The sequence below is a fragment of the Gekko japonicus genome, unplaced genomic scaffold (genome assembly GCF_001447785.1).
Source record: "Gekko japonicus isolate JY-2015 unplaced genomic scaffold, Gekko_japonicus_V1.1 scaffold823, whole genome shotgun sequence".
Lineage (NCBI taxonomy): Eukaryota > Metazoa > Chordata > Lepidosauria > Squamata > Gekkonidae > Gekko > Gekko japonicus.
This window is the reverse complement of record NW_015170915.1, coordinates 561,094-579,076: the sequence shown is the minus strand read 5'-3', so window position 1 is coordinate 579,076 and position 17,983 is coordinate 561,094. Positions and strand designations below refer to the sequence as shown.

The 17,983-nt window shown below is 46.4% G+C and overlaps 1 protein-coding gene across 1 annotated transcript in view; it reads left to right on the top strand.

Annotated features, from left to right (window-relative positions):
* Window positions 1–17,983, top strand: part of FAIM2 (Fas apoptotic inhibitory molecule 2) — a 78,358-nt gene that overhangs the window by 41,979 nt on the left and 18,396 nt on the right. The window contains exons 7-10 of the mRNA XM_015418738.1: window positions 1,701–1,766; window positions 5,569–5,606; window positions 9,686–9,773; window positions 13,790–13,885. Coding sequence (XP_015274224.1) covers window positions 1,701–1,766; window positions 5,569–5,606; window positions 9,686–9,773; window positions 13,790–13,885 — 288 coding nt within the window. The remainder of the gene's footprint in view (window positions 1–1,700; window positions 1,767–5,568; window positions 5,607–9,685; window positions 9,774–13,789; window positions 13,886–17,983) is intronic.

Genomic DNA, 17,983 nt, shown 5'->3' with positions numbered 1-17,983 from the left:
AAGAACTTCATACTTGAATCTTGACGCCTGGAAGATCAGAGAGCAGAATGACTGTTGACCGCTGTTGCACGTATTTGTACGCCATCTTAAACAATGGAGGAATATCACCAGCACCTTATGATTTTTAATGTATAATTGAACTGTTTTTAGTAGATTTTATGTGGATTTTATTGTTATTTATGCATTGTTACTTGTGAGCCGCCCTGAGCCTGCCTTGCGGGGAGGGCGGGATGCAAATCTAATAAATAAATAAATATAAAATAAATACTTTATAATAAATTTCCTTGTGGTGGTGGAGGAAAGCACCCTGAAGGCACAGCTGATTTCGGGCAAGCCCTGTAGGGTTTTCAAGGCAAGAGGCATTCAGAGGTGGTTCTGCCATTGCCTGCCTCTGTGTAGCAACCCTGGACTTCCTTGGTGGCCACCCATCCAAAGACTCACCAGGGCTGACCCTGCTTAGCCTCTGAGATCTGATTTATTTAATTTATTTATTAAGTTAAATTTCTGGACCATCCTCCAGGGTTCAAGGCAGTGTACAACAACAAAAACACAATAATAAATACATTCATAGTTAAAACAATAAAAATAGAACAGCTGATGAGAACGGACTAGCCTACGCCAACCAGGTCAGGGCAGTGTTAATGGGGAAATGCCCCAATGTTAATGGGGAAAGTCTTGTACAGGACAGCTAAAGCAGAGGCCTGGGTAGGTGGAGGGTTAAACCCCCCAGACCTAATGACTTACGTTCAAACCAGAAAAGCTATTTATCGTAAAAAAAAATCAGAAGTGTATGTGGTTTAGAAACTGTCTAAAAATGAACAAAATGTTTAAAAAGACAAATGAACTCTATTGACTATTCCATGAAGGTTTATACCGCAGTAGTTCTGCTAACCTCTTTAAGATGCTGCAGTGCTTTTTTAAAAAAAACCTCTAGATGAAAGCTCTCTTGATGTTTGGGTTTTTGATATCTCTAGGTGGTGTTTTTCCACTCAAGTTAAACTTGCCAGCTTCCCCCCCGCCCGTCATTCTCTGTAGCTGTCCCTTTATTTGCTGCCTGATTGGCAGTAGTCAGAAGGGGATAACATTTATCCTTCATGCCACAAAAATCTTCACTAATTCCCTAGCCCCAAGGGTTGGTACCAGGTTATGCTTGGAGGGTCCAGTTGCTAACTACTTGGAGGGGGGGAAACCCTATCCTCTGAAAAGAGGCTTCTTTACCAGGTGATGCTATTTACCTCCATGCCATGAAAAGCTTCACCTGCTTTAGGTTAAGTCTCTGTTGAAGGGACAGGGCATTTTTACCCAGGCCTGTTGGTAACCCTATCAGAGGGCTTATGATACAGGCACCTTCCAGATCTGGGTCTGTTCAACGGCTGCTTGGGAGAGCTCCCGCAAACCCCATCTATGCCACCTTCAGTACCACAAGGGAAGAAATGCAGGATGTAAATCCAGTTAATTAAGTCTGAAGCACAGCTACAGAGCCTGGCTGATAAGAGAGCCTAGCTCCCAGTATGCATTGAATCCATGAGAGCATTTATGACCCAACAGGGTACCACGTGAATGGTAGTTACCCAGCAGAACGCACCCTACTGTTGTCCCAGTGCTTCAAGTGCCCAGCTGTCCTTTAATTACCTTATTATGTAACCCTGTTGTGCAGTTTTCCTTGCAGTGATTATGCTCTGTGGGTCACAATTGCTTACTCCGCTGCCTTTTGCTTAATTCACAGGAGGCACTACCCATGGAACCTGATTCTCCTGAGCATCTTTGTAAGTAAAACACCTGGCACCATCCTCATGCTGAACACGGGGAATCTTACAGGAGCCGTAGATTAAAAGGCAGCCATTTAGAGGGCTTCCCCAGGTCTTTCCTGAGTATTGAGACAATAACGTTTGTGGTTAACCCAAATGCACTACCAAGGGAATTGGCTCTGTAAAGCGGGAATGCATCAACGCACCAATTAGGTGGGGTTGCTGCCATATGTCTTGAGCTGCTCCTGCACCTTCAGCAACAACCCGGCACGAAGGAATCAGCAGGCAAAACATTTCATGCCTCGGAGACCAGCATTGCCTTTTGCTAGGTGCTGCTGAACTCATCACTGTCGAAGGCGCAAGTGCAAGGGTCAGTTAAGAAGCTTTCAACCCAGTCATTAGATGCGAAGGAGGACCAAGTGTGTAGAAGAGGGAATGTCTTGGCAGGAAGAGTTCATTGCGCAAGGGGGAGAAAATCTGTCCCTGCTGAGATTGTTGTGTGTGTGTGGCCATCAAGTTGCAGCCGACTTAAGGTGACCCTGTTGGGCTCTCAAGGCAAGAGATTAACAAAGGTGGTTTGCTATTGTTTGACTCTGTGTCAACAACCCTGGGTTTCCATGGTGGTCTCCCATCCAGGCACTAACCAGAGCTGACCCTACTTAGCTTCCGAGATCAGGCTAGCCTGGGTTATCCAGGTCATGGTGAAAGGAACTTGCACCCCGTCCTGTTTTGTATCCATCTATTCTATGATGCCACAGAAGAAGGGAATACATTCTTAGTGGAAGGAAGGAAGGAAGGAAGGAAGGAAGGAAGGAAGGAAGGAAGGAAGGAAGGAAGGAAGGAATCACAGGATCGAAAGTGCATGTTTCCTGCACTGTGCAAGTTTGTGCTGATCCCCTTCTCGTGCTGTTCCTTTTAAAGGTACACCGCAACTGTCCTGAGCCACAAGTGGCAGACCTATCACAACGTACAACAGCCTATTGCAGGTGGTCAAACTACATGCAAGAGCCCCAGGGAAAAAGCAGTAATGGTCACTGGAGGCTGCTGAAACAACTCCCCCCCCCCCCCCGAAAAAAACCCCTTGCATACATGCAGCAGACACAGCAGCATTTCTGGAAGGAATGGGGGCACCTGTGATTTGCAACTGCCCAAACCAACATAGATATGAGGTTTTGCAAAGACTAGGGAAAGGATGTGGCATCAGCAGCATATCCTACCAACTGTGCTGTGATAGACTGGGGCTTCTCTTTGTCTTATGGATTCCCTGAGTGTCCTGTCAAGCAACCCAAGTTTGCTCCCACTACGATTGTTCTATGACTTCCTCTGCATTAATTTGTGGAGTAGACCCATACCTCACACACATGAAGCTACCTCCTTCTAAGGCAGACCATTGGTTTATCGAGGTCGGCATTATTTACTCTGAATGGCAGTGGCTCTCCAGGGTTTCAGGTGGAAGTCTTTCACATCACCACCTACCTGATCCTTTTCACTGAAGTTGCTGGGGGTTGAACCTGGGGCTTTCTGCGCGCAAGGCTGATCCTCTACCACTAAGCCATGGACTTGTCCCTTCTTTTCACCATGCATACCCTGAATCTGCATGCAGCGGGCAAACGTTTGTGTACCCCTCAGGTTACGAGTGGCACTTTTTAATGTATATATGTCGTGCATACTCAGAATGCCCACTAAGTGGTAACATATAACAGGGTTTGTGTTGCTGTGTTTCCATATGATACTGCATATATCCATTCCTAAATCCATGCTTGCCAAAAGTTTCTTTACTATCTGATGTTAACCACCTCTCATTATCACAGAAAATAGGAGTGATCCACAAATCCCTAATATTGCAAAAGGTACCGCATTCCAATAAGCACCACTCCAGAGTTTCTGTCTCTCCAGAAGCACAGTCATGACGTCTATCAGAGTATGAGGTCATTGTCATTGAAACTAGAGGCTGGGAGGGGGAGGGCGGGGGTTATTTCCCTGGTTTTGCTGTTCCATGTGCACAGATATTCCACGTGGAGCAACAAAATCAGGGAGATCACCCCCCCCAGTGTGGTTTGTGCATGGGGAAATGGATTGAAGGGAGCCTGTTTGAACTCTTCTTTCTTTTTTTAGAAGCCATTCCCCGCGGCTGCTGTGATACTACAGGGAACATGTTTCCCCGGACCCAGCTCTTTAAAAGCCATAACACTTAATTTGGCCCTTAGACAGCAGGACTCAAAAGATGCACCACTCTGCTGAAGAGTCATTTTGCCGATGGCTGACTCATACATGTGCATCTAACCCTTGGGTTTTCTTCCTTTGCCCTTATCATGTCTTTCTGAGAATGCAAAAACTGCCCTGCAGCACCTTGTCCAGCATTCTGTTTCCAACAGCAGTCAGCCCTAGTGCCCCTGGGCCCCTCTGAAAATGCAAAAGAATGATGCTGATGGTTCCTGCACATTCCCAGCATGTGGTGTTCAGAGGGTATTTTATTGCCTCTGAACATGGTCGAACTCACATCAGTAACCCCGTCCTCTGTGAATTTGTCCAAAGCTTTTAACAAATGAGTTGTCAACACACTATACTTCATGGCAGGGAGTTCCAGCAGTTAATTGTGCTTTATGTGGAAAGGAATTTCCTTTTTCAGTCCTGATCCTGCCACCAGTCAGCTTCATGGGTTTTAATATTCGGTAAGACAGGTAGCTGCGGTGGCTCAAGTGGTTAAGACGCTGAACTGCAGGCTGTGGAAGGTCAGTAGTTCAGCAGTTCAAGACCCGGGTGCCGCAAGACGGGGTGAGCTCCTGTCTCTAGTTCCAGCTCCTGCCAACCTAGCAGTTCGAAAGCAAGAAATTGCAAGTAGATAAATAGGTACCACTTCGGTGGGAAGGTAACAGCGTTCCGTGCGCCTTGGTGTTTAGTCATGCCGGCCACATGACCACGGAAACGTCTTTGGACAGCGCTGGCTCTTCGGCTTTGAAACGGAGATGAGCACCGCAACCCTAGAGTCGGATTCGACTGGCTTTCGAGCAAGGGAACCTTTACCTTTACTTTAAGACAGGTAGACAAGTAAAAAAGGAAGGATCTTGTGGGGGGGGGGGGTAATCATTGTCGCCTGGGGCTATATACTGTCACTAATGGAGGCCAAACATCCCAATGCTGGATGCAAAAATTGCTTGCATTTTTGTTAGCTTTCCTGTAAATATTTGTGTTGGGAGGCTATGTTTCTTACATATATTGTACATCTGGGGTGCCCAACGTGGAGCCTGTGGGTGCCACGATGTCTGCTGACATCTTTCATGGTGCCTGCCTAATGTGTTTAGAAAGTGGGTGGAGCCAGGTGGGGCTTTTGCCCAGCAAAACTTCTGATTGGCCATTGGAGTTTTGATTTCCTGTGCAGATATTTAAACGGCATCAGCCATTTTCTGGCTGGCTCCGCCTCCTGTGGCAGCCATTTTGTGGCAGCACCCACAATATTGTGTCAGGATTCCAAAGGTGCCCCCAGGCTTAAAAGGCTGAGGACCCCTGATGTACATTACTGCGTAGGTAAGTGTAGTCTCGCACAACTTGTGATCTGCCAGTCCAAACATAGAACACTGGCCATTTATACCAATCTGCTAGGTATACCCACCCATGTCTTCAACACTCACTTTTGCATTCTCAGGCTGCAACATAATAGGTTTATCAAATTTGTGGTGGGTAGCCACATATGGCTAGTTAACACATTCTGCAGACCTGGACAAGTGAAAACAGCTTGCCCTTACAGCTGTTCTTTGTTTTTATTTTTTTATTTATCCCTGGCCCCAGCTTCTCAAGTAACGGTGTCTTTTTATCTCCACAGACTCTGTCCATGGCTTATCTAACAGGGATGCTTTCCAGGTAGGTCAGTTGCAGGAGGAACTGTAATACTTTATTACACTTATTTAATGAAATGGTGTGCCACATTTTATTAACAGATGGACAAGGTGGCAAACAAGAAAAATACCAGGCTTGCCATTTGCCCACCCCTGCCCTGGGCCCCAGTTTCTAGTCCTTAAGAAACTGAGGAGTGGAAGAAAAAAATGGGCAGAAAACAGGCTCCGTAGCAGGGTTGCCAACTCCAGGTCTGGAAATGCCTGGAAATGTGGGTGTGGCGCCTGGGGAGGGCAAAGTTTGGGGAGAGGAGGGACCTCAGCAGGCCATAGTGCCATACAGCCCATCCTCCAAAGCAGCCATTTCCTCCAGGGGAAATGATCTTTGCCATCTGGAAATCAGTTGTAATTCCAGGAGATCCCCAGTCCCCACCTGGAGGTTGGCAACCCCATTCCATGGTGATGTTTAGGCAATGCTTAGAGGGTCACCCAAAAGTGATGCCACATTCCCCCCAAATTCCACCCTCCCCAGTCACTGCCCTCAAAAATCTCCCAGCATTTGCCGAGGCAGTGCTGGCAACTCTGATCATACACAGGGAACAGCAATAAATAGCCATAAAAATACATTAAAATTAAAATAGTAAAACTAACAGTAATTCAAAGCAGCAAAGTGAACCAACAAAACCAAAAAGACTAGTTGTCTGTAACTCAGAACAGGATGACATTCTATTAAGGGAATTCCACCACTGAAAAGGTCCTGTCTACTGTGCCTGCCCAACGGACTTCTGAAGGAAGGGGAATATGGAGAAGTAGACATATGATCTCCGTTGCTGGGCAGTTTCATATAGAGGCAAGCAGTCTGTTAGATATTTGGGTCCAAGGATGTTCACAGCTTTATAGGTCAAATCCAGACCAGAAGTAGTTCCCATATTTTTCTTTGCATGAGATTTTGTTTTATTTAATAGATTCATGTCTTGTCTTCCTGTTTTAAAAAGGAGAGCTACCAAAAATATTAAAAGGAATAACAAAACGTCAAATCAAGACAACCAAATAAAACAACACCAAATGATCTGACCAGCACTGGCAAACAAGCAGCTATTTTCAAAGGTTCTCCAGAACAGTGTATTTTTCAGATTGCTCCAGAAAGCCTGTGAGGATGGCTCCTTTCATACTTCCTGGAGAAAGGAGTTCTGTAAATTAGGAATGGCACCCAAGAACAGTTTCCCACATGTCCTCGACGCTTGTATGTCAGGTAATGCAGGTTCCTGCAATAAGGATCCACATGTCGATCTAAAAACCCGGGCAGTCTCATGTGGATGGAAGTGGCCCTTCAGGTTAACTGGATCCAAGCTGTTTGCAAGGTTAAAGGTCAAAACCAGCTTTTTGATTTGGCCCCAGAAAAAAACAAACTTGCGTTCAGTACAATAGAATTTTCATTCTCTCTTCCACTTCTGAGAGTGAAGGCATATTCTTTTATGAGATGAATAAAGCAAAACAATGACAAAAAACCCACCCCAAAACATATTCTTTAATTTCCAGGTTAATTGAAATTTGTTCTTCCTAATTCTCAAATGCAGTCCAGGTAAAGAATAAACTCGTTTGATTATAAATCTAATCCTGTGTATCTTCTCTTTCTTCTTAAATGGGAAAAGAGACCCAAATACAATTAAATCTATGAAAAATTGGTTTGGTTTTGAAAAGCTGGTCATCGCTCTTCAGTATATGCTGATTTAAGGAATTGTTTCTGATGAATAGAGTTGCCAGCCTCCAAGTGGCACCTGGGGATTTTCCACTATTACAGTTGATCTCCAGATGACCGAGATCAGTTCCATGGAGAAAATGGCTGCTTTGGAGGGTGGTCTTTGTGGCCTTATACCTTGCCCTTCCCAGACTCCACCTCCCAATTCTCCAGGAATTTCCCAACCCAGAACTGGCAACCCTACGAAGTCCTTGCCTTCATGTTCCAGCCTGTGCTGGAGGATGCTCTACAGGTAGGTTTGCCAGATTTGGGTTGGGAAATTCCTGGAGATCAGGGGTGGAGTCTGGGGAGGGTGGGGTTTGAGGAGGGTCGAGACCTCAGCAGGGTATAATGCTGCAGAATCTACCCTCCAAAGCAGCCATTTTCACCAGGGGAGCTGATCTCTGGAATCTGGACACCACTTGTAATTCTGAGGGATCTCCAGGCTTTGCCTGTTCTGCAAAATGAACAGAATATGCGGCTACTGGACCAGCTCGCAGGCTGGTTTATGTACGTTCAGAAAACCCGCCACCAAGTACACCTAAACACACCCCCTACTCCCGATAGGCTATTTACAGTAACCGGGTGACCATTGGTCTCCCGGCTGAGAAGCTGGCCCACCGATAGGGCCGGCTAGGATCCTACGGACCCATTGTCTTTGGACATGAAGCTATTGAAGAGTTGTGTCTGGCCAGCCCGGGCAAGTCCGGGCATGTCAGGCTGAATACATTACACAAGGGGAGGGGCTATAGTGACCAACAAGGATGGAAAGAAACTTTCCTGGTTCTCGACTGTCTTTCCCAGCAGGAGAGCTTCGAAGCGGCGCTCCAAATTTGCAGTGAAGATAGCGGAGGAATGCTGCTAGAAAGAAGCTTCCTTTGCACTTCTCTCTGTTGTCCAGCTTCCACACAACTCTCCCTTTGTTTCTGGTTTTAACAATCCCTTGCAGAGAAGCCATGTGGGTTTCTATTGTTTGGTGTTTATCAGATGGCTGGACAGTGGGGATGGTGGGACAAGGAATGCAGTGGGGAGGAGCGATAAACAAAGTCATTACTTGGTCACAGGATCCAAAGGACCAGAGCAGAGCAAGGAGGTTTTACTGCTGCGGAAAAGAAAAACAAACAAACAAACCCACCATCAGCAGGTGCAATTTGGGCTGCAATCCTAAACTTATTTGCCCGAAAGTAAGTCACATGGAAATCAATAGGACTTACTTTCTGAGTAACCTTGTGTAGGCACAGGATGTCTAAGTATCCCACAAGCAGCATAATCATGGAAGTTATATTTCAGTTGGAAAGTTCTGTCCAGTTTTGAGTACCCCATTTTTTAAAAAAGAGGGCAGAATGTGCGCTTGGGGATGAAAATCAATACATGAGAATTGCTTGCCAGTTGATCCTCGCAGTACAAGACGTTCTGAAGTCCTGTCTGTCTTTTGTCTGTGTAGTCCTCATGTATGCCTCTGAGAAATGGAAATAAAACATTTGAGACAGTTACACCCAATTCAAGGTGTGCAAATAGCAAGAGGAAACATTTAAATAGCTGCTCCTGCCTCCCATTGCTACCCAATGCTAATCTCTGTCGTTAAATTACAGCACTACCCCCCACGGCTGCATTGTGTTTTTTTAAAAAATCTGGAAAAATAATTGTAGAGCTAAAGCTAACTGTAGGACAACCTTCAGTGTAAACTAGCTTCTTATATTCATGTGTTAAGCTATCACGCTGAGCCTGCCTCCTCACAATATAGAAAATTCACTTCACTTTGATATTCAGTACCAATCCTGCTCACCCTTTTCAGCCCTCAGCAGGCCTGTGGGAGGAAATTGGTTTTTAATGGTGCCACACTAGGAGTGTGACATCACTTCTGGTAAATACCTGGAAGTGATGTCACATTGCTGGCATGATGATGATGAGGGGACGCTCTAGGATTTGGGCAAAACTCTATAGTTCTAATACCTGCTGAAAGTGATGTTCGGCCATTAGAGTGGTGCTATTTCACCCTGTTCCCCTTCCCTAGTCCCACATCTCCCTGACTGTTGTGCGAGATCCCTGAATTGAGAGTGTTGTGAATGATCTAGTTATACCTCATGAACAGAATTAACCATATCAAGTGGAAGTTGACGGGAATGAGGAGCAGTAGATCCACGAGCAGTTGTTTAGAGTTCCTGGGAGCCTTCAGTTACTTATTTTGCCTTTTGCAGCACAATAGCTAATAATTCTTTCACACCATTTGAGCAGCTCTTTTGTGGTACATCAGTGTACTCCCAAGGCATCATTTGAGAATTACTATTCTAGCTGCGTTGCATTCTCCTTTGCACAGTGATGGATCTAATAGAAAATGCCTTAATTTCGTTTCATTATTCCTTGTGCAGCTACTACAACACCATGTCAGTCCTTCTGTGCCTCGGGATCACGGCACTGGTATGCCTCTCCGTGACCATATTCAGTTTCCAGACCAAGGTGAGTCAGGTGTAATTCAAGGACTTTCGTCTAACTTTGTGAGAACTGATACAGCTGGGAAGGAAGAAGACACCCCTTTGGTCTATAAACAACAGAGAGTGCTGTAAAACTATTCCTGGACTTTAACACTTCAGGCTGCAGGTGGTCAGTCTGGTCTACACATGCAGTAGAAAGAAGGTGGTAGAATCTTGAGATGACACAGTGGACTGTACCACTTCAGGCTTGAGGGTTGGCTATGCCATTTTTAACAGTGGTCCCTAGGCTTGCCAGGTTCCTGGTTGAGGCAGGGGATCCCCCACTTTTGCGGGCTCCAGCCTGCGACACTCTACACACTCTACTTTTGGGGCAAAACTCTATGGTGAAAATGGCTACAAGCCATAGAGTTTTGCCCCAAAGGTAGAGCGTCACCCCCGATGTCACCAACGTGATGACGTCACTTCCGGAAGTGTCGTCAGCCCACCCCCCAAACCGACTTCCCTGCGTTACATTGGCAACGGGCTGGCAGCGTGTCTGGAAGTGACGTCATCACGTTGCTGATGTCAGGTGTGATGCTCTACCTTTTGGGCATTTTTACCATGGAGTTTTGCCCAAAAAGTAGAGTATTGCCCTGACGTCACCAACACAATGACGTCACTTCTGGAAGTGACATCAGCGCATCCCCGACATCCCCGCCCACCCCCTGAACACCCCCAAAATCCCCCCACTGGCAGGAGGAAGGTACCTGGAAATCCTAGTGGTCCCCCGTGTGTAAGCATAGCCCTCACCTATAATCTGATCAGGTACCAGGGGAGGCTGCAAGGCATTTTGCTGCCCCCAAGCAGATCCCTTGACTTGTGCCACTGGCAGCCCGGAGGAAGATGAGCCCCAGGGCTCTGTCAGCACTGTTGGAGCTCAGTTTGGACCCAGGCAGCTATTTGGCGGTTCTGGTAGTCGGCACTGGGCACAAGCCATGCTTACCATTTCATCCTGCATGGCCACTCTCCTCAAATTGTGGTGATCCACACAGCCACTTGGATTCCTTGTACCTGCCAGCCCTAAGTAGTACAGACCATTCTGCTACCTCACAATTCTCCTTGCTCATACTGCTGCATGGACAGAGCAGGTTGCGGTGTGGAGAATGCCATGTGTTTGAACTCTCCTTCAAAGGAGAAAAGTCCTCATCAGGTGGAAAACCCAGGTAGAACTCAGGTCCAGATTCAGGGCGCTTTCAAACACACTAGACAGTGCACTTTCAACCCACTTTCACTGCACTTTGCGCCTGGATTTTACTGTGTGAAACAACAAAATCCTCTTGCAAACAATCGCTAAAGTGCATTGGAAGGGGGTTGAAAGTGCATTAGTCAGCAAATCTGAAAGTAGACTCATGGAAGCTCATCGTACATTACAAATGAAGGTCCCAAGTTGCCGGGCCCTGTCAAAGGTGGAATCTTACACACTGGGGTAAAGTGGACCAAAGTGTTGTGATGCTCCTGTACATGGTTAAGGTTGCCATTTATGGAAATTGAAAATTGCTGTTCTTTGGGCAGTATTTGGCCAGTCCAGAAGTAGAACCTAGCACCAGTGTCACACATGCATACGAAGCTGCCTTATACTAAATCAAACCCTTCGTCCATCAAGGTCAGTATTGTCCTCTCAGGCTGACAGTGACTCTCCAGGGTCTCGGGCTGAGGTCTTTCACGTCACCTACTGCCTAGTCCTTTTTAACTGGAGCCGGGGACTGAATCTGGGACCTTCTGCATCCAAATCAGAGGCTCTTCCACTGAGCCACGGCCCCTCCCCCAATGCCATCTTTTCTCTTGGGGTGCTAGGTAGAACTTTTAAAAGGGAGGACAGACATTAAAATATTAAAAAGGAAAAATTTAAAAAGGAAAACCAAACCATACAAAACATGGACCTTGCACTTTCATATTCTGGCAACTGGCCCAAAACCGAGATCATTAACTTGGCTGTTTGGAGGTTTTTTAAAAATAATTGGTTAGCAAGCCCATATGCATTTATTGATTATTTTGTAAATCGTCTAATGATATTGCCCATGAAGGGCAAACACTTTCCAGGATGTGCACATGTATCAGAATCCTGTTTGAATACGCATTAAAAGTGGCAAGTTCCTTGTGCCTCCTCTACCATGGTTGTGAAACCTGACCCATAGAACCTAGAGTTGCTGGCTTTTGATGTCTAAAGGATTGCTTCAACGGACAAGGACAGCGAGGAGATGGGGAGTTAGCGGCAGCTAAGACCAAAGATATGATATTACAAATGCAACGTGTGAATTTTTAAAAGAATACTGAAAGGTACGTGGGGTGGACAATGCACCCCAGTGCTGAAAGATCTGCAGTGTGTGCCCATTTGTTTCCAGGCACAATCCAAAGGGATGGTTCTTACCTTTAAAGTCTTAAACAGGGCCAGGGTACTCAAAGGACTGTCAGAACCCACAGCCAACAACGGAGTACACGCTTTCAAGAAAGGTTATACTTTTATTGAAGAGCTATAGATGCATTAAAATAGTCACTGTTAAGACTGGCAGTTGTCCCTTGGACATAATAAGATATAGGGCATTCATATGCACACACACACACCCCACTGAGCTGGCCAATTAGGCACCCTCCCGCGCGTGGGCTAAAGCCAGCAAACTGTTTCTAGGTAAAGCTGGGAACTGCCCGGCTCCCATGGCTGCCTGGAAAGGCAGACAACACACACTCCCACCTGCACATCATTATAGATAAGCGCAAAGCATAGACAGGAATGCGAAAGCAATTTACACAGACTCTGACTGAGCATCCCAACCCCCACGGCAGCATAGCTGACAGACTGCCTTCTCCCATGCTGTACAGCCTGCCAGTTAAGATCGGCCTCACTAGCCTTGCTTTCTGCATCCCCACCTTCAGAGGTAAGGTGGGTAGAAACCGCAGACAGGGCTTTTTCGGTAGTGGCGCCACATTTACAGAATTCCCTTCCCCTTGAGGCTTGTCTGGCACCGACATTGCTTTCTTTTAGCTACCAGACCAAAATGTTTCTGTTCACCCAAGCTTCAAATTAAGGGTGTTGCTCTTGTAACACAATCTTAGCCTGGAAACTATTGTAAGCTGTTGGTGGTCTGTTTTTATGGTCTATGTTTTCATGCTGGGCTGGGTTTTTAATACTGGATTTTAATTCATATCTTTTAACATTTTGCTTTTATTATTTTTATTTTGTAAGCCACCTTAGGCAGGTTCCTCGACAGGTGGCATTAAATTTTTTCTAAAGAAATAAAATAACAGTGGTAGAGACTTCAGAAGGTCCCAGACTCAAGCCCCACTGTCTTGGTTATGAGCTGTAGCTCAATGGTAGACCCACAGAGTGAACATTCTAGAGCACATTCATAGGGATGTCAGTCTCCATGTAGGACCTGGGTATCCCCCGGAATTATACCTCATCTCCACACTACAGAGATCAGTTCCCCTGGAGAAAAGGGCTGCTTTGGAGGGTGGACTCTATGGCATTGTAGCCCACTGAGGTCCCTGTTCTCCCCAGGCTCCATCCCCAAATCTCCAGGCATTTCCCAACTTGGATCTGGCAACCCTAGCCCCCCCTCATCCCCAGCTGGTGGCCAGGAGGGACCTGGCAATCCTACACATTTAACATCTCCAGAAGGTCCCAGCTTCAAACCCTTCCTTCTTCACTTAGTGGGGCTATCTTTCAGGGCTGCTGCTGGACAGAATCGATACTGTTCTAGATAGACTACTGATCTAACTTTGTATAAATTAGATAATTCGTTTGGTGCTGAAGAGATTACTGGAGCTTATAGTTAAATGTAGATGGAGCAGAACTTGTTTTATGTCCAGGATACTGTAAGATCTGGGGCTTGCGGCAAAACTGGAGAAGTAGGCGTGCCAAGTCCGGAATACAGATCTAGTAGCCAACGTCTGCCAAAAATGTATGAGCCTGTCTGTACATCTTATGCTTGGAAGTTAGTGAGTGTTTAATGCCATCCATTCAGTGTGCACCGATACAATAATGGTCTTTTGTTTTGCCTACAGTATGACTTCACCTCTTGCCAGGGAGTCCTCTTTGTGATGCTGATGGTGTTGTTCTTCAGCGGGATCATCCTTGCCATCATGCTTCCTTTCCAATATGTAAGTCGCATTACTCACATTCCTGCCCCAACCAGGTGTCAAGTTCCACAGCAAGTAACTCTTCACACACGTTTCTCCTGAAGCGTTATGCTTTATTAGTGTACAAGACTGGTACCATGTCCACAGGATTATTGTTAGGAATAACTAGAAGACGGGAACATCCCAATACATATAGCTGGGCAACGCCATTAGCTAAGCAAATGAACTTCGAGCGTGCGCGGGAATACTCCCGGCGGGTGATTACATAATGAGCGGGAGAGTCCCATGGTTTCCTGAGAGCAGAAAAATTCACACCAAAGGTGGATCCCAAGCCCTCCTTAATGCACAAGGCCAGAATGATAACGGCGTCTAGTTCCCACGGCTCCCTGGCATGTTTACAGCAAGCTGCTGAGCTGCAAGCAAAGCGGGAAGAGGGAAGGGTAGACAACACAGTTATGGCAGCTAGCTGACACCAGGAACCTGGCAAGCCTAGGGACCCACTGTTAAAAATGGCACAGAGAGGGGGGAGGGGAGAGACATGGCTGTTGGGGGGGGTGCTGGGAACTCATAGGCACCCCTGTGCATACTGACCTGCATCCCACCCCTCTGCAGTCTCTTTTCTTAGGACCAGTTAACTGAGGGCCAGTCTGTACATTTTGGCTACCACACTTTATATCAGTCCACATGGCACCGGCGGCTGCTTGGTCGTTCCACATGGCACGGGAACAGCTGCCACACGGATTGGCTTAAAGCTACTTGTGGTGGCTCTCTGGTATGTTTTATCCCCCCTTAGCTCCAAGACGTTCAGAGCAGCATGCTTAGTTCCCCCTTCCTCATTTTATCCTCACATCAACCCTGTGAGGCAGGTTAGGCTAGGGGCGGCATGGGAGAACTTCCACTTGGATTGCACCCCGTATTCTCCCCCCCCCCTTTTGCCACCAAGTCTGACTTATGGCGACCCCAGTGGGGTTTTCAAGGCAAGAGACGTTCAGAGTTGGTTTGCCATTGCCTGCGTCTGTCTTAGTGACCCTGGTATTCCTTGGTTGGTCTCCCATCCACTTACTGACCAAAGACAACCCTGCTTAGCTTCCGAGATCTGATGAGATCGGGCTACCCTGGGGTATCCGGGTCAGGGCATTCTTCCCTTGGGAGATGCCATTTGGATTTTCCGTCTCAGCTCCGTACATCCCTGCCCACTAAACCTCTCCAGCAGCTAGTAGAAGCCCAACTAGCACAGGTTTGCCCTGGCTTCTTATTTACCGTCCCCCATACATAATGTTATTATTTTATTCTGATCAGACTCTTCCCACAAGCTTTATACAGTTTTTTTTATTGTCATCTCTATTTCCACACTGTTTTCTTTTGGCATCTGAAAAGTCTGGCACTGGGTTGTAGACTATTGACTGTTCTTGACCTGCTGTTATTCACCAGGCAAGAACCCCGTGTGACAAGGAGTAAAGCCAAGGAGGGGAGAGAGACTGGGATCCCTCAGCCATTCCCACCAAAGAGTTTTCTTTCTGCAGTTCATCATCAAGAGCATGTGAGATACTGGGAACTGCTAGGCTTGCCAAGCTCCAGGTGGGGCCTGGAGAGCTCTCAGAATTACAACTCATCACCAGACTACAGAGATCAGTTCCCCTGAAGGAAATGGCTCCTTTAGAAGGTGGACTCTATGGCCTTTATACCCTGCTGAGGGCAATGCTCCCTCTAAGCTGTGGAGTCTTGTGAGCAAAAATTCTACTTTCTGATCTACTGGCATTAAAGTTGTGAGCGAGCGATTGGGCTCCTGCATAAATCAGTTTGCTCTGGAGCCATCCTTCCTGAGCTAAGGCAAAAATGTGTGAGCCGGAGGCTAAAAAACTGTGAGCTAGCTCACACTAACTCAAACTCCCCAGATTCTGCCGTCCCAAAACACTGCCCCCAAATCTCCAGGAATTTCCCCAAGCCAAAGTTGGCAACTCTAGGAACTGTTCGCCAAGCAAAGGAAGCATGCCATTAATCACTGTGCACCTGATTTATATGCTTGAGGTCAGGCTTCCCCTATCTTCCTTTACTTCTATGAGCTGGAGGCATTTAGAGCAACTGATTATCTGACTTCTGAAAGAACCTTTCTTTGCCTTTTGTTCACACCCTCCTGATATTCAAGAATAAATGGAACTTTGAAAGCTCATTATAAAAGTTTTGCACTTTGCACTGGCATCAGCGTCACCAATTAGTATCCAAGAGGAACAGGGGCTGAAGATAGCCATTTGGGCGGGAGACAAGTGCTTCTGGGAGTGGCGTTTCCGGCTTGCTGAAAGCCCACAATTCTGAATGACGCACACAGCTCCCCAGAGTACATCTTGTCTTCTTAGGAACATTAGGAAACTGAGCAGGTTCTCTGGAGAGACGTCATATACGTTTTCTGATTAAATAAATAAAAGAACACAGGCCATATCCCCCCTCGGCCAACTCCTGTCGTAGGGTGTACTATCTCAGGTCTCATACAAGCATACAGTCAACACATTATTTAGTTTAATTCTTTGCAGGTGACTCTTCTCTCTCTCTTTTCCCATGTCTCATAGTTATGGGGTGGGTTGGTCTGCACTTATTAATGAAGCTTGCTTACAGTGAAACAGTGGGTATGAGCCAGGAAGAGACTCCTGATAAGCCCCTCATAAATACCCTATGTTCCTTGGTTCCATAGTCAACCCAAAGGGAGACTGCAACCAAGAAATCAGAAGGATGTTGAGACTGGGAAGGGTAGCCATGAAGGAGCGAGAAAAGACTCATAAGTGTAAGGATGTGTCACTGGAGACCAGGATCAAGATAATTCATACTGTGGTATTCCTTCTATGTATGGGTATGAAAGTTGGAAAATGAAGAAAGCTGACAGGAAGAAAAATTACTCATTTGAAATGTGGTGTTGGAGGAGAGTTTTACGGATACTGTGGACCAGTGTTCCCTCTAAACTGAGTTAGTGTGAGCTAGCTCACAGTTTTCTAGCCTCCAGCTCACACACTTTTGTCTTAGCTCAGGACGGATGGCTCCAGAGGAAACTAATTTATGCAGTAGCCAAATCGCTCACTCAGAACTTTAATGCCAGTCACTTACAAAGTAGGATTTTTTGCTCACAAGACTCCACAGTTTAGAGGGAGCATTGCTGTGGACCACCAAAAATCCTTGTAAGCGGGTTCTAAATCAAATCAAGCCTGAACTTTCCCTAAAAGCTAAAATGACAAACCTGAGGCTATTGTACTCTGGTCATGTTATGAGAAGACAAGAGTCACTGGGAAAAGGCAGTCATGCTAGGAGAGGTTGAAGGCAGCAGGAAAAGAGGAAGACCCAACAGGAGATGGCTGGACTCAGTGAAGGGAGCCACAGACCTTAGTTTGCAAGACCTGCGCAAGGCTGTTCTGTGACAGAACATTTCGGAGGACATTGATTCATAGGGTCGCCATGAGTCGGAGGCAACTTGGTGGCACTTAACACACACAAATTGTAAGGGTAGTCTCTTATCTAATTCATCCAAACCCTGGCCTCAGCCCCCATTTATGCGAACAGCAAACAATGTAGGAAACCTGGTCCACACCTGTACCTCTTCAAGTTAGGTGAGTACAAAGTGGGAAGAACTGACAATTATGTGGTGCTTTTGCGTGTATGGGGGTGGGAAGCTACTCACAGGAAACTAGCATCTCAGGAAGAAGGCTCTCCTCTCTTCTTTGAACATTCAGTTTTCTGTGTGCTGGAAGTTTTTACACACACACATGAGGGAGGGAATGAAGAAGAAGAAGAGTTGATTTTTATACCCTGCTTTTACCAACCCTAAGCAGGGCTTTTGGGGGGTGGGGAGGAGAGGTGCCGGAACTCTCAAGAGGGAAATTAAGTTTTCAAGCGGTATACTGAAAACTCATGGACTTTTAAACATTTTAAAAAGAATTTTTTTGAAGAGGTCCTGGAACTCTGTTCTGGCACATTCCCCCAGAAAAAAAGCCCTGACCCTAAGGAGTCTCAAAGTGGCTTACAGTCTAACAGGCACCTTGTGAGGAAGGTGGGTTTGAGAGAGCTCTGAGAGAACTGTGACTGACCCAAGGTCACCCAGCAGGCTTCATGGGGAGGAGGAGTGGGGAATCAAACCTG